General features: G+C 45.6%; 2 protein-coding genes across 4 annotated transcripts in view; one reads left to right on the plus strand and one right to left on the minus strand.

Moving 5' to 3' along the window:
* Nucleotides 1-13,370, plus strand: part of SRP68 (signal recognition particle 68) — an 88,746-nt gene extending 75,376 nt beyond the window's left edge. For both annotated transcript variants that reach the window (XM_068117972.2, XM_078777481.1), the window contains 4 exons: nucleotides 3,213-3,339; nucleotides 9,148-9,223; nucleotides 12,122-12,171; nucleotides 12,369-13,370. In XM_068117972.2, the coding sequence (XP_067974073.2) occupies nucleotides 3,213-3,339; nucleotides 9,148-9,223; nucleotides 12,122-12,171; nucleotides 12,369-12,596 (481 nt within the window). In that variant the 3' untranslated portion in view covers nucleotides 12,597-13,370. The remainder of the gene's footprint in view (nucleotides 1-3,212; nucleotides 3,340-9,147; nucleotides 9,224-12,121; nucleotides 12,172-12,368) is intronic.
* Nucleotides 13,371-14,851: 1,481 nt separating this feature from the next.
* IFT56 (intraflagellar transport 56) overlaps nucleotides 14,852-25,627 on the minus strand; it is a 182,098-nt gene continuing 171,322 nt past the window's right edge. For both annotated transcript variants that reach the window (XM_078777482.1, XM_078777484.1), the window contains 4 exons: nucleotides 24,427-24,496; nucleotides 23,902-24,008; nucleotides 17,148-17,281; nucleotides 14,852-15,227 (listed from right to left, as the gene is read on the minus strand). In XM_078777482.1, coding sequence (XP_078633608.1) covers nucleotides 15,110-15,227; nucleotides 17,148-17,281; nucleotides 23,902-24,008; nucleotides 24,427-24,496 — 429 coding nt within the window. In that variant the 3' untranslated portion in view covers nucleotides 14,852-15,109. The remainder of the gene's footprint in view (nucleotides 15,228-17,147; nucleotides 17,282-23,901; nucleotides 24,009-24,426; nucleotides 24,497-25,627) is intronic.

Below are 25,627 nucleotides of genomic sequence, written 5' to 3' on the forward strand. Positions count from 1 at the left end.
ATCCTGAGTTCGAATCCCGGTCGATCACTAAATTAACGCCAGGGGGGTTGACTCAGCCTGTCATCCTTCCGAGGTTGGCAAATCGAGTACCAGCTTGCTGGGATGAATGATCCTGGTGTGTGCCCCGGTTTAGAATAGGTACACCGTATCCCTGCGCATCGTAAGAGGCGACCAAGGGTTGGCGCCAGGAAGGGCATCCGGCCATAAAAACATTGCCTCAAACAGGGAACCATGATTGTCATGGGACCCGCAAGGCTAACCCCCACTGTCGCGGGGAAAATGGCCTTAAAACGATCATTCATTCATTCATTCATACGCCTAGTTGGTCAGGGGTTCATCCTCCAGCAAGATAATGACCCTAAACACACTTCCAGGCTTTGTCAAAACTACCTTTGAGGAAAAGAACAAGACTGTAGGCTTCAAATTATGGAATGGCCAGCATAGTCTCCAGACTTCAACCCCATCGAGCTTGTTTGGGATGAACTGGACAGAAGGGTGAAAGCAAAGCAACCTACAAGTGCAACACATTTGTGGGAACTTCTGCAACAGTGTCGGGATGAACTTCCTGAACAATATTTAATATTTGATTTCCATTGTAGAAAGAATGCCACGAGTGTGTTCGGCGGTTATAGCTGCAAAAGGTGGCTACTTTGCTGAGTCAAAATTTTAAATTAAATTTTGTTGAACAAAATGATTCTATGATTTCTTTTTTTATCTCCAATTGTTTATTTGCTCTATGTTTAATTTCAGGGTACATTGAGACATTAAACTTCCCTGGTGTTGGGCTAGCGGCTAGGGTGCCGGCTTAGGATCCTAGGATCCTGGGTTCGAATCTCGGTCGATCGCCGAATTAATGCCAGGGGGGTTGACTCAGCCTGTCATCCTTCCGAGGTCGGCTAATTTGAGTACCAGTTCACTGGTAATTCCCTGTTTGTCGTTGAAGGCGGCAAAAAGGGTTGGCGTCAGGAAGGGCATCCGGCCGTAAAACATTGCTTCAAAAAGGGGACCAAAAAAACAACAACTACCACGGTCCCCGAAAAGGCCAACCCCCGCTTTGCGGGGAAAAATGGCCTCTAAAACGGTGGTATTGAGACATTAAACTGTGTAAATTTCAACAGAACTGGAAAAATTGAGGTGTTCTAAAACTTTTGACCGATATATATATTATATTTATATATGTCCGTCGGGTAGCACATGAGAGTCCGTCGGGTTAGTCAGGTTCACTATGTCAATAAATTATATTTCGTTCAAAATCATGGTAGATTAGCAAACCTATACATTTTTGGAAAGGTTATAGCATAAGGAAACTAAAAATCAATGTTTACATTTGGAGAGATACCTGTATGGCGGCCATTTTGGATTTTCAAAATGGCCACTGTAAAATACATATTTTGTTCTATTTCTGCCTCTAATTACCCTAAAAACTTTTTAAAATATACTAAACCTATATTTTCAGGGACAAGGAATCCAATGAAAGTATCAAATTAGTGCTATGGGGAATCAAAGGTTTTGAATTGCAAAATACTGTCTTTATATTCGCGATAAGTTGCATAATCAAATACATGTTATCATTTTGTACAGGCAGTTAATAACATCAAAATGTGTCACAATAATTCATATCACCAAACATACACAGGCAGTCAGCAAAATCATATATACACATGCAGTCAGTATAACTTCACATCTACACAGGCAGTCAATGACAAAATATACGCAGGCAGTCAATGGCATCAAACATACACGATTACAGAATATGCCATTTAGAGTTCGTCATCACTGTCCTGTGTGTCGTATCCGACAATATAGTCCGCATCGTTTTCACAGTCCGTTCCACACAAGCAAAGGTCGGTCAAATTGATTGGCAAATCGAATTGGTCGAATGGTCGATCGAATCGAATCGATCGAAGTGGTCGAATGGTCGAATGGTCGATCGAAGCGATTGGTCGAATGGTCGAATTGGTCGAATGGAATTGGTCGATTGGTCGAATCGAATTGGTCGGAATTGGCAAATGTAAACATTGATTTTCAGATTTTCCATGTAATAACGTTTCCAAAAATGTATAGGTTTGCTAATCTACCATGATTTTGAACGAAAAAACATAGTGAACCTGACTAGGTATCACATGAGAGTCCGTCGGGTAGCACATGAGAGTCCGTCGGGTAGCACATGAGTGTCCATCGGGTAGCATATGCGTCCGTCAGGTAGCTCATGGGTGCCCGTCGGGTAGCACATGAGTGTCCGTCGGGTAGCACATGAGAGTCCATCGGGTAGCACATGAGAGTCCGTCGGGTAGCTCATGAGTGTCCGTCGGGTAGCACATGAGAGTCCGTCGGGTAGCACATGAGAGTCCGTCGGGTAGCACATGAGAGTCCATCGGGTAGCTCATGAGTGTCCGTCGGGTAGCACATGAGAGTCCGACGGGTAGCACATGAGAGTCCGTCGGGTAGCACATGAGAGTCCGTCGGGTAGCACATGAGAGTCCGTCGGGTAGCACATGAGAGTCCGTCGGGTAGCACATGAGAGTCCGTCGGGTAGCACATGAGAGTCCGTCGGGTAGCACATGAGAGTCCGTCGGGTAGCACATGAGAGTCCGTCGGGTAGCACATGAGAGTCCGTCGGGTAGCACATGAGAGTCCGTCGGGTAGCGCATGAGGGTCCGTCGGGTAGCACATGAGAGTCCGTCGGGTAGCACTTGAGAGTCCGTCTGGTAGCACATGAGAGTCCGTCGGGTAGCCCATGAGAGCCCATCAGGTAGTTCATGAGTGTCTGTCGGGTAGCACATGAGAGTCCATCAGGTAGTTCATGAGTGTCCGTCGGGTAGCACATGAGAGTCCATCAGGTAGTTCATGAGAGTCCGTCGGGTAGCACATGAGAGTCCGTCGGGTAGCACATGAGTGTCCATCGGGTAGCACCAACAGCCAAAAAAAAGGATTTGGAGGTCTAAACAACTGCTGAGTGTGGCTGTTGTCAATGAAAAGCTCGGCTTCGAATTTTGCGGCTGATTTGAAGCAGTTTTTGGCTCCACATTTAAATTGATTTGAGCCTTTTATAAGTGGAGCACTTGCTCATAATATCCAAGTTCTAAAACGTGATGGTTTGCTGTATTTGCTCTTTGGAAGTACCAAATATACCATGTGCACAATGTTTTGTGCATGACTTTTGTTGCTTTTTGTAAAGTGTACAACACTGGAATAATGTGCTTTTACTGCAGATGCTATTTCTTGGCTCAGTCATTTGTGACGATGAAAAAGTGGGGAGAAGCTTTAGCTCTTTACGAACGAGCTTTGAAATATGTCGGTGAGGCTGATGGTTGCCATGGAAAAGGAGAGAATCACCTGGTAAGTTTTGGATGGATGAATGAATGAATGATCGTTTTAAGGCCATTTTTCCCCGCTGGGGCGGGGGTTAGCCTTGCGGACCCCATGACAATCATGGTTCCCTGTTTGAGGCAATGTTTTATGGCCGGATGCCCTTCCTGACGCCAACCATTAGTCGCCTCTTACGATGCGCAGGGATACAGTGTACCTATTCTAAATCGGGGTACACACCATGATCATTCATCCTAGAAAGCTGGTACTCAATTTGCCGACCTTCGGAAGGATGACAGGCTGAGTCAACCCCCCTGGTGTTAATTTAGCGATCGACCGGGATTCGAACTCAGGATCCTAGGATCCCAAGCCGGCACCCTAACCGCTACGCCAACACCAGGCTCGACAATGGATAACCCGATTTATCTACCTAAAATGTTCAGATTTGAACTTGTGAACATATTCTATTCTCCCATGTATGGAGGCGACCTGGGGTTTGTTTGCTGTTGGGGAGAGGGATGGAGGACGAATGGTGAGGGGAAAACAAATTTCGACTGACACGAATCTCAAAATAGTTTCCCACCTTATTGCTCCCGATTTCCGGTCAGCTTTGATTCAGTTCCCAAAACAAGTACGGGATATTTGCTTCCTTCACTTTATGTTCAGCCTCTATTTTACAACCCATGTTATCACAGTGGTAACCAGTACAGTTCACTGATTTAATTTAACAATCCACACTTGGTTATTTAATTAAATGAACAGGATTATATCGAATTAATTGACATGTCAATTTATTCAATTAATTAGCTATAATCCTGTTCATTAATTTAATTGTTTCACTCCGCCCCCAGTGGTGTTTGGAATAGCGGACATGGATTTGTCCCCCCCCCCCCCCCCCATTGGAGGAAGACCCTCTCGTGATCAGGCCGTTGGTGCTGCTATGGTTGGCAGCGAGTGCACCGGAAGCAGTAACGGAAAGCGAATGGCAATTCTATGTGTGGGAAAATTTCATGCCAAGTCAGGGTCGCCCAGGTAGCTCAGATGGCAGAGCACTAGTATGGTTCACCAGAGGACCTGGGTTCGAATCCTGGTCTGGGCCTGTAATTTTCCCACATATATCAATTACACTGCTGCTTTCAGGCTTTGTGCTTAGATTGCACAAAAGTACGAAATATTTCCCCTTTTACTTATCTTCTCAACTAGCAAATACCACCCGTCTTCACTGAGGGGAATACTAAGAGAGGGGTCAGAGAGAAAGAGGCGGGTTAGGAAAGAGGGGGAGAGGGGTGGGAAGGAGAGAGGAAGACGGGAAGAGTGAGAAGAGGGAAGGAGAGCGAAGAGAAGGGGAGACAGAAGAGGGGAGAGAGAAGAGGAGAGGGAGAGAGAAGAGGAGAGGGAGAGAGAGAAGCGAGGGGATCAGATCGGGGCAGATCAGAGTATAATGAAGGCAAATCACACAAAGAGTGAAACAATGTGATCTCATGTAAAATAAAAAGTAAAATTCACAACATTTTCAGCGGGCGGATCGGATGACAAGGTCCAGGCCTCGCCGCAGGAGTGTGAGGCCTGGACCTTGTACTTTGATCCATCAACCAGTTATTACAAAAGAGAATCGTGTATTTTTGCGTTGTGTTTAACAGATAAACTTTGTTTAGCAGTGCTTGCTACCTACAGGTACTTTTGCCCATGAATTAGCACTGTACGTAGCACAGGGTAATGCAATTGATTGAAGACGCATTGTTCAGTCTTCAAATGTATAACAGTCTTTGTCTGTCTGTCTGTCTTTGGCTATGAAGCCAATGAGCGATGCGGAGCAAAAAATATGGTGACGATTTCTGGCCTGCTAGAGGGAAAGGCGTGACCTGGTCCGTGCTTGTAATGCTGGGGGTGCGGGATAGTTGGGGGCCTTAATCAAAAAATCGTGCACTTTTATCTCAAGTTTCGAGGCTTTGGCTGGAGTTACCTTCGGTGATATGATTTCAAATTCCGCCGGGAGATGAGCTCGATTGTTACCCCATCCAAGATGGCCGCCACGTGGCGTGGCAAAGGCCTCATCATAACTCGTGTACTGAAAGTAGTAGAATCAAAAACGAAATGTCTAAATAGGGGTTTTCGTGGGCGAGTTTAGTCCTAATGTCATTTTGACGATTATAGGTCAAGGTCATGTGTCAAGGTCGGTATTTTCCTAATATCGGTCTATTACCATGCCGCATGGACTAAAAGTGGTAGAAACCCAAATAAAACATCTAAATTGGGGTTTTTGAGGGTGACGAGTCTGTTCTTGAGGTCATTTTGGCGATTTATAGGTCAAGGTCCAGGTTAAGGTCGGTATTTTCCTAATATCGGTCTATTACCATGCCGCATGGACTAAAAGTGGTAGAAACCCAAATAAAACATCTAAATTGGGGTTTTTGAGGGTGACGAGTCTGTTCTTGAGGTCATTTTGATGATTATAGGTCAATATAATAGGTCACGGTCGGTATTTTCCTAATATCGGTCTATTACCATTCCGCATGGACTAAAAGTGGTAGAATCACAAATGAAACATCTAAATAAGGGTTTTCAAGGGTGACGACTCCACTCCGTTCTTTGGTGTGCACATCCAGCTTGGATGGTGTCCTATTGGTGCACTCAAATACAGTCCAATTGATGACAATTTGGCAGGATCCCATCCTGTAATGTAGTCGGCAAAAAGAAAGTGTGTGTGTGTGTGAGTGTGTGTGTGTGAGTGTGAGTGTGAGTGTGAGTGTGAGTGTGAGTGTGTGTGTGTGTGTGTGTGTGTGTGTGTGTGTGTGCGGATCATTCCGACTTACTCCAAAACGACTGACTCTCACTTGGTTCCTTTTATCATTGCCTTGCAGTGTTTAGATCAAGTTTATCTGTTACATTTTATTTTTACCACAGTCATCTTGAACCTGAAATTGAAGGAAGGGAGGGGAGCTCGTAAATGTTTGAAATCGACATTTTGATTTTCTTCGGATGATTGTGATGAAGATAGTGATTTTGCCAATCACTGGTCTGCGTCATTTCAGAGGTCTAGGTTTTCTCAACGGTCCTTATATGCTTTTTGCATGCTGAATGTAGAAATGTATCTCATTTCGCTCAATCAGGTCAAGTTTTTATGCTATCTCAATTTTAAGGAAAAAAATAATCAAAACTTTTGTTTTTTTAATTAGCATTTTTAAAATTCAAAATCAGACTTACATTGACAGAAAATGTACAAACTATATATAAAATGACGCACAAGTACCGTTAATGTGAAATTCAACATTAAAAAGACGAAGGAAAACAATTAATGCGGAATAAATGGCTTTCGCAAAGATTTTCGTCTGTGTGTCGCATCTGTAACATCTCTCTTGAGGCACCAACAGTAGTCTGCAAGCATGTTGACATCCCATCGGCCCTGGTACCTCTCTTCCATCACTCGAATATCCTGGTGAAACCGTTCTCCTTGCTCCTCGCTGACATCACCACAGTTTTCCGGAAAGTAGTCTAAATGCGAGCTGAGAAAATGCATCTTTATGGACATGCGTGCACCAAGAGCCTGGAAGCTCTGCAGGAGCCCTTCCACAACACATTCATACTCTGGACTTCGGTGATTGCCCAGAAAGTTCGTCACAATGGATTTGAATGAGAGCCAGGCATTCCTCTCATTGCTCTCCATACTTTCGTCGAATTTAGGATCTTTCATAAGCTCCCTGATCTGAGGGCCATCAAAAATGCCTGTTTTCAGTTTGGCCTCACTTACGCGAGGAAATTTCTTGTTCAGGAGAGCGAAAGCTCGACCTTCTTTGTTCACTGCTCTGACAAAATTCTTCATAAGTCCGAGCTTGATGTGCAGTGGCGGAAGTAGAATCTTCTGAGGATTCACAAGAGCGTGTGACACAACGTTGTGGGAACCTGGTTCCAGGCCAGATCTTTCTGGCCAGTTGCGTTGTACATAGTGCTGCTTGTCTTGTCTTGTACATAGTGCTGTATGAAGGAAATTGTTGAGGATGTTTCACCCAACTTGAACCAAAATAAATTTTCCCACCGCAATTGGGTGTTTTTTTTTCGGAGACACCATCTCCGTGGTAGATGGCCGATGGCTCCCAAAGGGAGCTCATCCGCCCTTTGCCAGTAGTACTGCTTTCAAGCTTCTACTTGAGGAGTCGATGAAGAGCCGCCATTCTGTAGGATCATACGCTAAACCCATAGCTGCAATGAGGCCGGTGATGTTGCTACAGTAAACCAGAGAAACTTCATCGTCCGAACTAAAATATTCTCGAAACTCTTCTTCACGGCTGCGGTACCAGGAGAATGTAGTTTCAGGAGCTAACAAACGACTTTCACGAAGACGTGACCCTAGCAACTGAGCAGATTCTTTGGACAAACACAAATCTCGTGTCAAATCGTTCAACTCCGCTTGGCTAAAGAGTTTGGGTTGACTTGTCTCGCCTGTAGGTTGATATGTACCAGATATGTCACCATCTTCCATTTGTTCATCGGAATCGGACGCCGAATGTCTGCAATTTTCGGGCGGTGCTGGAATTGGAATTCCTGGTCCATGAGGCACTGGTTTAATGGCAGATGGCACGTCTGGAGACTTTAAGTGTTGCTTGTTTTTTCGATTTATGCCTAAAATGAAAGAGATAGACATACCGTCAAGGGGGTGACATGATATATAAAGTTAAACAATTTAGAATGTTTGGGAATTTATTAAACATAAAGTTAAACTCAAACAAAATTGATAAACTCACCTTGTAGGTTTGTCATACAGAAATAACAGTCATTAATATGATCTCTTCCCTCCCTCCACACCATTGGGATACCAAAAGGCAGACACTCAATCTTCTTGTGGCTCCAGCGCCGCAGACTCTCAACGCACGTTTTGCAGCATATATGAGGGGCAAAGGCTTTGTCCTGGTCACCAAGTTTCATTCCAAAATATGCGTGATAGCTTTTCCTTACAAAACGTGTGATGTTAGACTGCCGGTCTGGCATGGTCACTTTACCACAGATATAGCAGAACTTGTTTGGGTCATTCTTGCACTTTCGATTCATCGTGAATCACAGTAATGTTATAGTAAGGAGGACACTACGCAGTACGTACTGCCGTTCACGTGCACTTAAGTGGACAGGAGACACCAGACTGAGCCACGCAGCTGCTGGAGCGACTGAAGTTGGGTGTTGCCAGAAACAACGATTTATCTATATTTTTCTGAAATTGAAATGAATGTAATTGAGAAAGCACTTTCTTCCACATTAAGTGTACTTGTGTGTCATTATATGTATAGTTTGTACATTTTCTGTCAATGTAAGTCTGAGTTTGAATTTTAAAAATGCTAATTAAAAAATTCTGATTATTTTTTTCCTTAAAATTGAGATAGCATAAAAACTTGACCTGATTGAGCGAAATTAGATACATTTCTGAATTCAGCATGCAAAAAACATATAGGAAACGTTGAGATAACCTAGACCTCTGAAAAAAATATTTCAAATGCAGCCCAGTGTTGTGAATTATCCATTAAAACACCGTGATGGCGAAAGTCGTCCTTGCTATCCTTGAAGAGTTTGACAACACTATTCCAAAATAAAAACCAATTTTCGAGCAAAATGTCATATTTGTAGGTGATGGAGGGTTTTTCGGACACCCCTGGATTTTATGTTGTTTTTCAAACTGTTGTGTGCCGGACAACACACCTGTTTTACTGATCTGAGTGAAATGTTTGTCTTTATTTTCTACATTTAAGCACAATTGTTACATTACCTCTGTGGTGTTAAGTGGGGGGTTTGTCCCTTGCCCTAAGCAATCGCTGCAAATATTTTCATCACGCAATGCCATTTTTTTTATTTCAGGAAGTGCGACAATTGGAGGAGCTAAAAAGTGCTGTGAATGGCGAGAAGTACTCTGTGAAAGCTTACGCCATTCTTGGTATGCAATTGTCGTTTTCGCTCTATCATTCCATTTCTCTTGGGTTCACAAAGAAAGCAACATTGTCAGGTTGGAGGTTCCACAATGCCTGAGGCAACAAAAGGCTATAAGGTAACAAAAGGCTATAAGGTAACAAAAGGCTATGAGGCAACAAAAGGATGTAAGGTAACAAAAGGGTATAAGGTAACAAAAGGCGAACTATAAGGTAACAAAAGGCGAGCCATAAGGTAACAAAAGGCTAGCTATAAGGTAACAAAAGGCTAGCTATAAGGTAACAAAAGGCTAGCTACAAGGTAACAAAAGGCTAGCCATAAGGTAACAAAACGCTAGCCGTAAGGTAACAAAAGGCTAGCTATAAGGTAACAAAAGGCTAACTATAAGGTAATACAAGGCTATAAGGTTACAAAAGGTTATAAGGTAACAAAAGGCTATGAGGTAACAAAAGGTGAAAATTTTGAAAGTTGGTGTACACTTTCTATAGGCAATGTATCTGCGTTTTACTTTTTAAAGGAAGGAAATCAATAAGATAGATTCCATTCGAGGAGGGAGGAGGCGTGTTCCATCTAGCGGGGTGTTCCGTTACCGAGCTGCTTGTAGAGCCGCCGCCAAACAATTTAAGCACTCAAGCAAGCATCAAAATGTTTGAGATGCCCTGGGTGGCCCACAATGTCCAAATTAGACAAATGAACTGCCGCTGAGATCAACTCCGCAGTTAAAAATTTGAAATTTGGTTCAGGTGAAGAGATTCTTGAGCTTTGTGGAAATTAAATGAAGGCACGAACACTGGCGTTCTTTGTGATGTATACTGGAATACAGTACAGCGATTCCTAGGTATGAAGATCAGCGATATGATGCGTAGATATAAAGCTTTATTGTACAGAAACCGACCTATTCTGAGGCAAGGCATACTTAAGCCAAGCAGACAAAATGGCGGAATTAAGACCCCGAGCTGAGCAAGATAAATGCAGGCTGACCAAAGGTAAGCCTATTTCTAGTTTTAGTGTAAATTTTAACGTAAATGATCTTCAAAAGGTGTGTTTAAATGCATCCAAACACTCGGTTTTCATTCATGCACTTTCATGAGAAGTATGCATGCAAAGTTTGGGGCCGCTAGGTTTCATGGTTTTGGAGTTATGGAGGAAATGGACTGATGGGCACACACTCTTTTATTATCATGGATCACATCTTCGATCGAACAACCAGTATAAAGTGTAACACTTCTCAAGTTTCTTTATCTCCGCCCTGGTGTTGGGCTAGCGGCTAGGGTGCCGGCTTAGGATCCTGGGTTCGAATCCCGGTCGATCGCTGAATTAACGCCAGGGGGGTTGACTCAGCCTGTCATCCTTCCGAGGTCGGCTAATTGAGTACCAGTTCACTGGTAATTCCCTGTTTGTCGTTAAAGGCGACAAACGGGGTTGGCGTCAGGAAGGGCATCCGGCCGTAAAACATTGCTTCAAAAAGGGGACCAAAAAAACAACAACCACGGTTCCCGAAAAAGGCCAACCCCCGCTTGCGGGGAAAAAATGGCCTGTAAAGGTGGTTATTATTTTATTATATATCCAAGGTGGACAGACGTTATGTTTTCACCCCTGTTTGTGTGCTTGTCTGTCTGTCTTTTTGTCTGTGATCAGGATATCTCAAAAATCTATGGGCGTATCCTGACAAAATTTGGTGGACAGGTTAGGTATGTGACATGTACTAATCAATTAGATTTTGGTGAAGATCCGGATCCAGATACAATCATTTTTTAAGTGATTCTTCACCATTGAGAGATGGGGGCCAAATACGATATGTAGCAGGATATGTCTAAAAGTTACGGAGGGATTATGACGAAACTTGGTGGATGAGTTGATTAGGTGACGAGAACAAGCCGATTCGATTTTGGTTCTGGCCCGGATGCTGATCCGGCCTATCATTGGTTTACAAAACAAATTGTTCAACCTGATGCTCTTGACGGAGCAGGATTAATTTTGTGAGATGGGGTGTAGAGGAGGAAGAAGAGTAGTGGTGTGCTTGTCTAAGAAATGTCCACAAATACCGAGGTTGGTTGTTGGAAATTTATTAATTATTGGGAGAAGAAAGCTACGTTTGATAAGCACAGATTACATACAAAGACAGAGAGTTTAGCAGAGTTCCATATGATGGTTCACTTTGGTTTACAGGACACAGTATTTCTCAACATGACACCAGAGCAAGCAGAGTCTTCTCTTCCTTACTCTTCCAGATCTCTCTCTTTGTAAGAGCAAAGTCCTTTGAAGTCCTCTCAGGAGAGAAAGTGGGTTTTCCCAGGCATACTGGTCCCACATCTGGTTCTGCTGGTGTTAAGATAAGATCAACTCTTTGAGATATAAGAATAACAGATAACCTTTCAGAAGTGTCATCCCCTGAGCAACCTTATGTCTTTTACAACATTTGGCAATGATTTCACTGCAGTGTCCCTATTGCATTGCAGGCAAAGCCTGACGAATATACATCTGATTTCACTTATAAAAGAAGATGCATACATTGGAAAATAGTTCGCCGAGACCACATTTTCTTTCAGCTCCACAATTCCCAGTACATCATTATTCATTGGCCCAGGTCAAGGATACATTTTCCATACGTGCCTGAGAGATAGAAATGGTTCAGAGTATTTTATACAAAAAATTGTAATTAACTAAGGGAAACTTATCCAACAAGATAGTATTAATTCATTTGGATTAATTCATGTAGAAGTTCTACTTCGACACTCTCTACCAAGTTTAAATGTGTAGTTGCTGTTGTAGTTTAAAATGTGTCAATTGCAAGGACAGTCTTGATTAACAGATTGCAAGGTCTGTTCCTGCTTTGAGTGTGAGGAATATTGAGTGGTTGCTGTGGGTCCGATGATGGAATTTCCTTCTCACTGTGTTTGCTTAGACACTGAAGATTTGGTGGAGCCAGTAGAGAAGTCAGATGTTGCTGACAAGGTGTGTTCTATTTGCTGAACCATTCAGTGGGTATTTGTCGTTGAACGTCAGAATCTTTCCCAGTCTGATTTTACTCGAGCTGATGAAATAATGATGTAAAATTTCTCTCGAGTTTGCGTTTGCGTTATCGACAGACTCTTTCATACCAATGAGCGGTGATGAAACATGACTGTGCTGTGGTTGATGTCCTCCCGCAGGCGCTGGTGGACAGACTCGACACGTATTTTGAAGATGCACGACTCGTTAGTAAACAACCAAACTTGCTTCCATTCCCACCGGAATTTCAACCCATCCCGTGTAAACCGCTATTCTTTGATCTGGCTCTCAATCATGTGGCTTTCCCTCCTCTCGATGATAAATTGGAGCAGAAAGCTCGAAGTGGGTTCACTGGGATCATCAAAGGCATATTTGGATTTCGCGGTTGAATTGAATCACGAAACCTGCAACGTGCAGATCATCGTGAAGTGACTTTTACAAAAAGACATTTCTGCCGAGTAATATTGTCGTCAAATTTACTTTCTTGTCATTTTGGAAATCTAAAATGTGGGAGACGATTGCTATCACCTTTGGAATAGTATTTTTTACCTCTCAGCCAAAAATTGCATTTTGTATTTGCAAAACAAAAATTCCAACTACTCCAGTCCAGGTGTTTTGTAAACTAAGAAGTTTGTGTTCCTGGCGACAATAAAGGATTTAACATTTATTCATTTTCTCAACGGCTGTTTCTTTGTAATTAAATAAGTTGCCTTATCACTCGGTATTATTGATCAACCGACGCTGCCCAAATGAATGATCCGTTCTAGTTTGTTTATTCCCAAAAGGATAGATTGAATGTGAGGGTGATTCAAATTTAGATTTCTCTTTGGTGCTTTCAACAAAGTTTGCAAAATCACTCCTTTCCTTTTCAAGGTGTTTCTACCTTTGGACACGTTGTCCTATCAGAGTGCTTTTTTTGTCCGCCTGTGAAATTTTTCCGATGTTTTCGTAGCCAATGCAAGGACATCGTTCCCAATACCCTCATTTGTCCAAAATTGTATTTCCCCCTCGGGTGCTCTTTCGTGCGGGCGGACGTGCTCAACGAGCTTTCATCTACATTTCAACCTCTTGATGTTTTCTTTGACTAGAAATGTAATAATCATTCCTCAATGAACCGTCTTTCTTGTCTCTTCAACACATGCATTAAAGTGAGAAAAGTGTGATTATTGGTATTGGTGAATAACACGACACCACATGCATTTTAAAGCTAGTATAAAATCCCGTCAAAAATGACCTGTTGGAGCAGTTTATTCGACGGTGCAGCCTCATGAGCGTGCCAAAGTCTGAAGCCTCGGCCTGGTGTCAGGTGTGCTTTTATCTACTTTATATCTCAGCCATCCTACGGATGTGAATGAACATGCGTTTTACTCTGCTCGCATTGCACATCACGTGCAGCGAATTTCACCTCCCTGTGTCTTGTATCTATTGGTATTTAAAAAAAAATGCTTCTGTGCACGACCCTTGAGGCTTGGTTTGTGAGTCACCATGTACAATTCCAATAGAAGAGATGTAATTACTGGTCTTTTGGGTCCTCGGAGTCTTTTGGGGCCTCGGCGTATTTTGGATCCTCGGGGGTATTTTGGGTCCTCTGTGTCCTTGGGGGTATTTTGGGTCCTCTGGTTTTTTTTTGTGGGTCCTCTGGGTCCTCAGTGTCTTTTGGGTCCTCTGGGTATTCGGGGTCTTTTGCATCCTCTGGGTCTTCGGCGTCTTTTGGGTCCTCGGGATATTTTGGGTCTTCAGCGTGTTTTGGGTCTTCATGGTATTTTGGGCCTTTGCGTCTTTGGGGTATTTTGGGTCCTTTGGATCTTTGGGACCTTTTGGGTCTTCGGGATCTTTTGGGTATTTTGGGGCTTCAGGGTCTTTGAGCGTTTTCGGTGTCTTTTGGGTATTTTAGGTCTTTGTGTTCTTTTGGGTGTTCATGGTATTTTGGGTGTTTTGGGTCCCCTGTGTCTTGGAGGTATTTTGGGTCCTCTGGGACTTTGGGGTCTTCTGGTTATTTTGGGTTCTCTGGGACTTTTGAGTCTTTGAGGGTCTTTTGGGTCTTCATGCTCTTCTGGGGTCTTGGTAGACATAAAGGGTCTCCAAAGGTCTAAAGAATCTCTGCAGTCGAAAGGTATATTCCAACAATACGTCATTAATAGACGTACATAATTCATAGACAGGGTGCAACTGGTGTTCAAACAGTGCGGGATTAAGAGACACATAATCACTGCTTCATGGTTTTACTGGGGTCTTCAGGGTCTTTTGTGTCTTTGGAACCTTCCGGTTATTGTGGATCCTCTGAGTCTTTAAGAGTCTTCGTGGTGGGGGGGGGGGGGGGGGGGGGGTCCTTTGCGTATTTGTGGTCTTGGTGATCTTAAGGGTTTCAGGGTCTTGGTGGCTTTAAAATGTCTTCAAAGGTCTAAGGGATCTCAGCAGTCTAATGGGTCGAAAGGTATTTCGAAAATAATATTTAAGTCAAAAGGTCAATTCGTAATTAATAAATAATTCAGCAACACGTAATTAATAGGCGTACATAATTAATAGACAGGATGCAACCGGCGTTCACACAACCTTTGTCTTCCCTTGCCTGCAGTGCACGCACGAGGGTTTCAGAGTGGTGTGACTGATAGTTGGGGAAGACAAAGAAATGGGTTTATCGGTGTAAATGTCGTGTTTGTTTATTTTTGATGAAATGACGTTTGTTTTGTTTACTTGGAATAATTAACATGAGCATGACATGTTTATTGAAACAACAGCGTTTCAGTGCTCGTGCATGTTAACTGTTCCAAACACTGAGTTTCCATGGCACACATCAATTCCATATTGTTTAACTGCTCGTTGTGTGTTTACACACAATCCAAGTGATGAAATAATGGAAACGATCATTCCCAAATGTTACAAGTTGGAGGATTTTTGAAGTTCAAAGTGCGAGTGTGAGATGATTGATTTTTGCCCATTTTTTAACAGCACGAACGATGAATTCTCCCTCTGGGTTTCCGGTCTTTCGCAGCAACTGCACAATGTCTCGCAAGATGTCCCTGTCACGTGACAAAGTAGAAGAAACAAACTTTCATGGAAATGCTGTGGCAACATGATTAAAACATCCCCGATAACCTGTAAAGCGGTTTCCATCATAAATATACGATCATTGTATATACATACATACAGTGCATTCAGAAAGTATTCAGACCCCTTCACTTTTTTCACATTTTGTTATGTTGCAGCCTTATGCTGAAATCGTTTAAATTCATTTTTCCCCTCATCAATCTACACTCAATACCCCATAATGACAAAGAGAAAACAGGATTTTAGAAATTTTTGCAAATTTATTTTTAAAAAACAACTGCAATATCACATTGACATAAGTATTCAGACCCTTTGCTATGACACTTGAAATTTAGCTCAGGTGCCTCCCATTTCTCTTGATCATCTTTGAGATGTTTCTACACCTTTATTGGAGTCCACCTGTGGTAAATTCAATTGATTGGACATGATTTGGTAAGGCACACACCTGTCTGTATAAGGTCTCACAGCTGACAATGCATATCAGAGCAAAAACCAAGCCATGAGGTCGAAGGAACTGCCTGCAGAGCTCAGAGACAGGATTGTGTCGAGGCACAGATCTGGGGAAGCCCACAAAAAAAATCTGCTGCATTGAAGGTTCCCAAGAGCACAGTGGCCTCCATAATTCTTAAATGGAAGAAGTTTTGATCAACCAGGACTCTTCCTAGATAGAGCTGGCCGCCCGGCCAAACTGAGCAATCGGGGGAGAAGGGCCTTGGTAAGAGAGGTGACCAAGAACCCGATGGTCACTCTGGCTGAGCTCCAGAGATCCTGTGTGGAGATGGGAGAAACTTCCAGGACAACCATCACTGCAACACTCCACCGATCTGGGCTTTATGGCAGAGTGGCCAGACGGAAGCCTCTCCTCAGTGAAAGACACGTGAAAGCCCGCTTGGAGTTTGCAAAAAAGCACCTAAAGGACTCTCAGACTGTGAGAAACAAGATTCTGTGGTCTGATGAAACCAAGATTGAACTGTTTGGCCACTCTCCCATAAAGCCCAGATCGGTGGAGTGCTGCAGTGATGATTGTCCTTCTGGAAGTTTCTCCCATCTCCACACAGGATCTCTGGAGCTCAGCCAGAGTGACAATCGGGTTCTTGGTCACCTCTATTACGAAGGCCCTTCTCCCCCGATTGCTCAGTTTGGCCGGGTGGGCAGCTCTAGGAAGACTCCTGGTTGATCAAAACTTCTTCCATTTAAGAATTATGGAGGCCACTGTGCTCTTGGGAACCTTCAATGCAGCAGAATTTTTTTGTAGCCTTCCCCAGATCTGTGCCTCGCCACAATCCTGTCTCTGAGCTCTGCAGGCAGTTCCTTTGACCTCATGGCTTGGTTTTTGCTCTGATATGCATTGTCAGCTGTGAGACCTTATACAGACAGGTGTGTGCCTTTCCAAATCATGTCCAATCAATTGAATATACCACAGGTGGACTCCAATCAAGGTGTAGAAACATCTCAAAGATGATCAAAATAAATGGGAGGCACCTGAGCTAAATTTCAAGTGTCATAGCAAAGGGTCTGAATACTTATGTAAATGTGATATTTCAGTTTTTTCTTTTTAATACATTTGCAAAACTTTCTAAAATCCTGTTTTCTCTTTGTCATTATGGGGTACTGAGTGTAGATTGATGAGGGAAAAAATGAATTTAAACGATTTCAGCATAAGGCTGCAACATAACAAAATGTGAAAAAAGTGAAGGGGTCTGATTACTTTCTGAATGCACTGTATTGTACGTTTCACTAATAGATCGATTTATTTGTGAATGTAATTTACGAAGGTTACTTAAACACTAAGCATCAACAACCTTGCAGAACAAGGTCGCTCAGTTTAACGCAATCCGTTAATGGAGCTGTGTTCTACAGGAAAACATTCAGTGCAGAGAAAATGTACGAACTTTCGCTCATGACCAGCAATGACCATTTGCAACACTCCGACGCAAGATCCACGCTTGCCTTCCCAGTACTCGGGATTGGAGTCCAGCCGCTCAAGGACGTCAAATGCTTTGGCAGCAAAGTAAAACTGTCCCATCTGTGGATGAGACCACCCGACACGTCACCTGTAACACGTGATCTGATACAGCAGGTGTAGAACAAACACACAGGCAAGGCTGCATCTTCATAACTACAGTCTCAAAACAACAAGTCATATGTGTCCTTGGAGCGGCACGCCAATATGAGAGCGGCACGCCGATACGCGAACGGCACGTCGATACGCGAACGGCACGTCGATACGCGAACGGCACGTCGATACGAGAACGGCACGTCGATACGAGAACGGCACGTCGATACGAGAACGGCACGTCGATACGAGAACGGCACGTCGATACGAGAATGGCACGTCGATACGAGAACGGCACGTCGATACGAGAACGGCACGTCGATACGCGAACGGCACGTCGATACGCGAACGGCACGTCGATACGCGCACGGCACGTAGATACGCGAACGGCACGTCGATACGCGAACGGCACGTCGATACGCGAACGGCACGTCGATACGCGAACGGCACGTCGATACGCAAACGGCACGTCGATACGCGAACGGCACGTCGATACGCGAACGGCACGTCGATACGCGAACGGCACGTCGATACGAGAACGGCACGTCGATACGAGAACGGCACGTCGATACGCGAACGGCACGTCGATACGCGAACGGCACGTCGATACGCGAACGGCACGTCGATACGCGAACGGCACGTCGATACGCGAACGGCACGTCGATACGCGAACGGCACGTCGATACGAGAACGGCACGTCGATACGCGAACGGCACGTCGATACGAGAACGGCACGTCGATACGAGAACGGCACGTCGATACGCGAACGGCACGTCGATACGCGAACGGCACGTCGATACGCGAACGGCACGTCGATACGCGAACGGCACGTCGATACGCGCACGGCACTTAGATACGCGAACGGCACGTCGATACGCGAACGGCACGTCGATACGCGAACGGCACGTCGATACGCGAACGGCACGTCGATACGCGAACGGCACGTCGATACGCGAACGGCACGTCGATACGAGATCGGCACGTCGATACGCGAACGGCACGTCGATACGAGAACGGCACGTCGATACGAGAACGGCACGTCGATACGCGAACGGCACGTCGATACGCGAACGGCACGTCGATACGCGAACGGCACGTCGATACGCGAACGGCACGTCGATACGCGAACGGCACGTCGATACGCGAACGGCACGTCGATACGCGAACGGCACGTCGATACGCGAACGGCACGTCGATACGAGAACGGCACGTCGATACGCGAACGGCACGTCGATACGCGAACGGCACGTCGATACGAGAACGGCACGTCGATACGAGAACGGCACGTCGATACGAGAACGGCACGTCGATACGAGAACGGCACGTCGATACGCGAACGGCACGTCGATACGAGAACGGCACGTCGATACGAGAGCGGCACGTCGATACGCGAGCGGCACGTCGATACGAGAGCGACACGCCGATACGAGAGCGACACGCCGATACGAGATTGGCACACTGATAGGAGAACTGCACGCTGATAAGAGAGTGCCAAAAACTCATGGCTTGTATTAACGGCAAGACCCCATGTCACCAGATCACCACTGAAAACGGATGGGGCGCTGGTGGGCTCTCTGAGGCTGTTGCAGTGACCCCACAGGTTCAAGCCCTCCTTCTATATCAGCTGTATCACCTGTATTGGTGGGGCACATACCAACTCCCAGCTGACTAGATGTATTCAACGGCAGGGTCACAGAGACCGCCCCTTTCCGTAGTCTGCTGGCGTGCCACCGAGACCCATCCTGAACTGGAATGTCACTGGTCCAAGCCGTCGGCTCACACAAAGTGGGGAGGACCAGAATGACTACATCTTGTTTTTCCGATGAGGATACTTAACTCTGACCCAGTCATGATGCTGTATCACAGGTGGCCTTGATCTGTGCACTTTGTCAAAGTGTTGCTTCATGCGCTGCTGGCTCAGTTGTATGGCAATGCTGGCAGCCAGTGAGGAGGAGCAAGATCCCATGGGTCGAAGCCTGTGCATCGGCAGCAGTAGCTCACGTCCTGTTATTAACGTTGCTGGTGAGGCACCTGTGGTGGTGTGCTTAATTGCGCTGTCGTGCATGAGGGTCTGCAGTAGGGCTGTTTGAAACGTCCAACCTTGAGCTAGGTGCACTCAAATTCCATTCTTGAGGGTTTGGTTAAAGCTTTGCACCCTTCCATTGGCCTCTGGGTGGTACCCCACGCCCAAGTGACCCTCGTGAGTCATCTTTAACACCCGTACACGCAGCACACTTGGCACCACTGTGCGGTGTCTTCGTGCCACACAAAAACCGTTCCAACAGGGTACCTCATCTTTCGCCCTGGAAAACTATATCCGTTCGTCTACTACTCTGGCCAGTCAACCCTCTGTATTATAGGAACGCAGGGTACAGAGAAGGAGTACTCCTTAGATGCCCGCTTGAGCTCCGGAAGGGACGTGGACCACATCATGGAGGGGTCCACGCAACAGTTGTATTTGATCCTGCTCTGTGTCTTCTGGTTCAGAACAGGTGTGAGCATCCATAACTGATCTGGATAAGTGGTCCGCAACAGTATTGTGATGCCCAGGGGTGAACTGAAGCTTGAAATTGTACTGCTGGAGTCTGTCTGACCACCTGTACAATCAGTGGTTTGTGTCCCGTGCTTGATGTGGACATCAAAGCCATGAGTGCCTGGTGATCTGTTCTGAGAGTAAATGGCCGACCATACAGGTACAGATGCCAGTGTTCACATGCCCATACACACGCCAATGCCTCTCTCTCCCCCATGGAATATTTTTGCTCTGTGGGACTCGAGGCACGGGACATGAAAGCTCTGGGTTTCTCCACGCCATCCTGCACCTGGGACAGAACAACCCCCAACACCTTGGCCGAAACATCACAGGTGACCAATGTGGCACTGTTGATGTCAAAATGAGCTAAAAGAGGGGCTGGAGTGAGCTGTATTTTCAACCTATGTATGGCTGCTTAACAAACTGGGGTCCAATTCCAGGAGGCTTCCTTCCTAAGAAGCTGACGTAATGGTGTAGTGATGGCTGAGTACTGTGGCAAGAACCAGATGTAATAGGCTGCCATGCCTAGGAAAGAGGCCAGCTGAGAAGCAGACTGAGGCTCAGGGATGCGGTGAATTGCTTCCACGTTGGACTGGAGAGGGGAATTCCCATGAGGTGACAGCTTAAATCCCACAAACTCTATTTTGGGTACTGCAAAAACACATTTGTCGCTATTCAGTGTTAAGTTGTGCTGAGCAAGTTTCTGGAGCATATAGACCAAGCGTTCATCATGCACTGAGGTGTTAGGACCATGCACCACTATGTCATCTAAGTACAAGGACACGCCCGGGATGCCGGCGAAGATGATTGACATAATCTTTTGAAAACAGCTGGGTCCTAGCATAAGCCAAATGGCATATGGGTGTAACGAAAAACTCTGGTATGAGTCACGAAAGCCATAAGGCCCCTGCTGTCTGAAGCAAGGGGAACCTGGAGATAACCTTGGTGTAGGTCCAACTTTCAAAAGAGAGCTGGAGAGCTGTAGAAACAGGTAGTAAGTAAGCTCTTCAACTATTGGACGCGGATATTTGTCGGGAATAATTGCTTTGTTCACCACACGCAAGTCAACACAAACTCTAAGTCCCTCGACTTTTTCTTTGCTATAACGAGGTTGGAAATCCAGGGGATGCATTGATAGGCTCTATTATGCCAGTCTCCAAGAGGACATTCAATCCAGTACCTGGTCCCGCAAGGCAAGGGGAATGCGGCGTAGTGGCTGAATGACCGGAGCCACAGCAGGATTTACTTTGGCTTGGTGAACAAATGCAGAGAGGACGCCCAAACCATCAAAGCGTGCAGGCCATTGTTGCTGCCAGGGGAAGGACACTTGCAATATGGCCATGCCGCTATAATCCGTCAAGGAAAACCCAAGAGAAGTAAACAGGCTGAGGCCCATTAAATTAGCACCGTTTTTTGTGATGTAGAATGTAAACTTAGAAAGAGACTGGGCACCATAACGTACCGACAGATGTAATGTGCCTATTACGTCAAATTTGGCATGTCTGTGGCCAGTGAGGGTGGTACAGGAGCGTTGCAGGGTCATGTCGGAAAAATATGTTTCAAATCGTCTATGTTTCAAAATTCAGGAGAGTCACCTTGGCACCATTGTCCAGGAGCAGAGGTATGCACATGTCATTGAGAAAACAACAACAGGCATTTTAAGGCCATTTTCCCTGCTAGAGCGGGGGTTAGCCTTGCGGTCCTCATGACAATCTTCTCCATTTTGCCCTATTTTCTGAATCTCTCCTTGTTAACCCCCTTGCCCGCATTTCTTCTTCCACCTTCTTTAGCCAAGTCTTTCTCGGTCTTCCCCGTCCTCTACTTCCTTCTACATTCATTTCCATCACTCTTCTCAATCAGTCACTTTCATCCTTCCTCAACACATGACCAAACCATCTCAACCTGTTCCTCTTCACAGCATCAATCACAGGCTCTATTCCCATTATCTTTCGCAATTCATCATTTGTCTTCCTCTCTCTCAACTCAATGTCTTTCATTGAGAAAGACATCACGTTTTAAAATTTGCTGAAGTTGATAAGACAGTATGGATTTTGGCCGGTGCAGAATACGAGGTCTGTGGTTGAGCGGTTGCTTGTGTTGAGGTGGAGCGACACCACCTGGCAAAGTGCTTAAATTTTCCACAATTTCTGCACCGTTGGCCCCGGGCAGGGCAATTAGCTCCATGGACTCGTGCCTGGTAGACCCACAGTTTCTGCACCGTTAGCCCCGGGCAGGGCAATTAGCAGCCCTGGACTCGTGCCTGGTGGACCCACAGTTTCTGCACCGTTAGCCCCGGGCAGGGCAATTAGCAGCCCTGGACTCGTGCCTCGTGGACCCACAGTTTCTGCACCGTTAGCCCCGGGCAGGGCAAATCGCAGCCCTGGACTCGTGCCTCGTGGACCCACAGTTTCTGCACCGTTAGCCCCGGGCAGGGCAATTCGCAGCCCTGGACTTGTGCCTGGTGGACCCACAGTTTCTGCACCGTTGGCCCTGGGCAGGGCAATTCGCAGCCCTGGACTCATGCCTGGTGGACCCACAGTTTCTGCACCATTGGCCCTGGGCAGGGCAATTCGCAGCCCTGGACTCGTGCCTCGTGGACCCACAGTTTCTGCACCGTTAGCCCCGGGCAGGGCAATTCGCAGCCCTGGACTCGTGCCTCGTGGACCCACAGTTTCTGCACCGTTAGCCCCGGGCAGGGCAATTCGCAGCCCTGGACTCGTGCCTGGTGGACCCACAGTTTCTGTACCGTTGGCCCTGGGCAGGGCAATTAGCAGCCCTGGACTCATGCCTGGTGGACCCTCAGTTTCGGCAATGCAGTGTAAACGTGTGGGGTGCTGCTGCGTATGTTGTACTGTGAGCTCCGTAGCATCTGGTATGAGAGTTTGCCGAATTACCTGAACTGCGCAGTCTGTAGGTGTACCAGGTGAGAGTGTTCCAGTAAGGTTTTGTGCACTGTGGTAAGCTGCTTCGACTTGACTGGCTATCTTCATGGCTTGAGTCAAGGTTCGGTCATCAGATTCCAGTAAAAGTCTCTCCCTCATTTTTACACTCGATGTTTTCTCGATCAGCTGATCTCTAATCACCTCGTCATGCAGTGCACCAAATTTACAAGGAAGTGTAATTCTCTCAATGTAGAAACGTATTGGAGGATTGACTCACTGGGCCGCTGGCCTTGACGAAATTTAGACCATCGAATGAGGGTGCTCTAATCGTATCCGAAACGTGAAACAAACATGGCAGTGGCTTCAGCACAGGTGAGTGCAGGGCCCAGTGACAAGAAAATGTGTTTACCCTCCGTGCCCAGGCAGTGTATGAGCAAAGCATGTCTCCGTGAATCGGCCGCAAGCAGGTAGGTATGAAAGGACAACCACCTGGGCCACGGAACGGGTGGTTCGCATGGTGAAGCCAAAATGGCACCGGTGAGGTTATCAAAAGTTCCGCCATCCTCGTCACCAACGTTAAGTCGTTGAACAGACAGTAAACAAGGTCACCGATTGCAAGGTACAAGTCAGTTTATTCTCAGCTCTCACATGTCCATCAACACACCTCCGACACCGTCAAGATGGCATCTCAACCAAATCTCCCACAATTCCCCTACCATTTACATCATCATCCCTTCCCAACAATCCCTCAACATCCGGCAATTCACCACCAACAACAACAACAAAATCGGAAATAATAGAGCACACAAGAAAGAACACAACAGTCCTAAAGTGCAATGCGCCTTCCACAAGTGCCATTGGACCCCAGCACCCACCTGACATTGCCCAAAAACAGGAGGTTTTACATAACAAACTTACTCTACACTCTGTGAAATTTAACACTCACTGCCTCACCTCCTCATTGCGTGTTTTACAATACGAGTTACGTCTGGACAAATAGCTATTACGGGGAGACATCTACGCCATGCGATCACACGGTTCTTAAGAAGATCTAACGATTGATAGGTTGATTGTGTCTAGTTAACAGTTAACACAATCGAATCCCCCCACTTCCACAAAACAATATTTTACCAAAATCATTCAACTCGTCATGGTAGGTGTGTGAAGAAAAATACCTTGTAGCAATCATTCGCTATAATGTGCAGAAGGGGAAATGAATCTCCAGAAGTTTCCATTTGCAGGTAAAGCTCCCAGGCCAGTCTGGGTTTTCTGTTCATTATGTCTGAAAGAGGAAGTAGAGCCGAGAAATTGAGATGTATTAAAGCGATGGTCAATTTGCCCAATACTCCTGATGTCGGCTTGACGCTTAAGGTGGCTGCCTTGAGATCTCAGGGTCCTGATAGTTTGAGCCATTGAATTAACACCAGGTGCATTCACTAAGCCTCTCATCCTTCCGTTGTGAGGGGTGGGGCAATATATGACGTACCAGTATTGATATTTCAGGTGTTACGGATATGAGGGAGTGTACAATGGAGTCTATCAAGAGGAAAAGGTCATTTCAAAAAACTTCTCCCTTTCCCATTTGCTACCCCTTGCCACTTCCAGAACTTTGCCCTTGATTCGTTATTGGAGACACAAATGATTCCGATGAGACCAAAACAAGATAATCATAATGTGGCAAATGTGTTTATGTTACTTACAGCATCGTGCGAGACAGTTGCGATAAACATGATCATTTTCTATCTTTGCATTTTGGATTTTCTGAAAGACCTAGAAACGAGCAACAAGAAGTTTCATCAAAGTCGCACAAAACAATTCACATATGACTCGTGTTTTATTGTAGATTACGATTTTCCAACACACCAAGGTGTTTTTTCAACAATTATATAATTTCTCAGAAGTAAATGCTTCATACATCAAGGAAATATGCTCCAAATTTCAGCAACATCTGTTTCCACATTCTTGAGTTTTATGAAGAAAACCCTTAATCTTTATCATCAAAACTCGTTTATCTTTATCAAAAACTCTCTTCCTCATTCTCCCTGCACTGCCCTCTCTCCACCTCACCCCCAGGAACACCTCTGGCTACGGCTTCCTCTCCGTTCCCACCTTTTGTTCATATGTGTTTTGTACCGTCCTCCAAACAGTGATGACTCCATCTACACCCCTCTGTCTGACAACATGGACCAACTTCTATCCACTCATCCCAACTCTCTCTTCCTCATATGTGGCGACTTCAACTGTCATCATGGCAGCTGGCTGGGTGTGGGTTCATCTCTCACCAGCCATGGCACCTCAGCAAAGGACTTCTGCGACTCATTGGGACTGACACAATCTGTCAATTTCCTGACCCGGATCTCAGTCAACGGAGCATCTTCTCTTCTGGACTTGGTTATGACAAACTTCCCTGCAAATGTCTGCTGCTCTTTTTCTGCTCCAATTGGCTCATCTGATCATGTGCTTGTTAAAGTGGACATCTCTCTGGCCATTCTCAGGGAGCCTCCTCAGCGTCGACGAGTCTGGTATTTCACTCAGGCTGACTGGCACGGTCTTCAAGCAGCCATCAATCATCTGGACTGGTCTCCCATCTCCACTGCCTCTGACCTCAACTCTTCCTGGGAATTCTTCCAAAGTAAGCTGCTCTCTCTCATGCACAGATTTATCCCATCTCGTCTTCAGTTGTCCTACCCTTCCTCCCGTCCATGGTACACTGCATCTTGTGGTGAGGCAGTTGCCCTGAAATAACTTGCCTTCGCCTCCTGGAAGGCAAATCCAATGGAAGGCAATCCCATTTCCTTTCACAAAGCCCAGAACAAGTGTGTGTCTACCCTCAGGAGAGCCAGGAAACACTATCTCTCTACTCAAGACAGAACTCTCAAACCTGTCTCCCTCTTCTAAATC

Source organism: Myxine glutinosa, chromosome 5, assembly GCF_964187855.1.
Source record: "Myxine glutinosa chromosome 5, kmMyxGlut1.1, whole genome shotgun sequence".
NCBI classification, from domain to species: Eukaryota; Metazoa; Chordata; class Myxini; order Myxiniformes; family Myxinidae; genus Myxine; species Myxine glutinosa.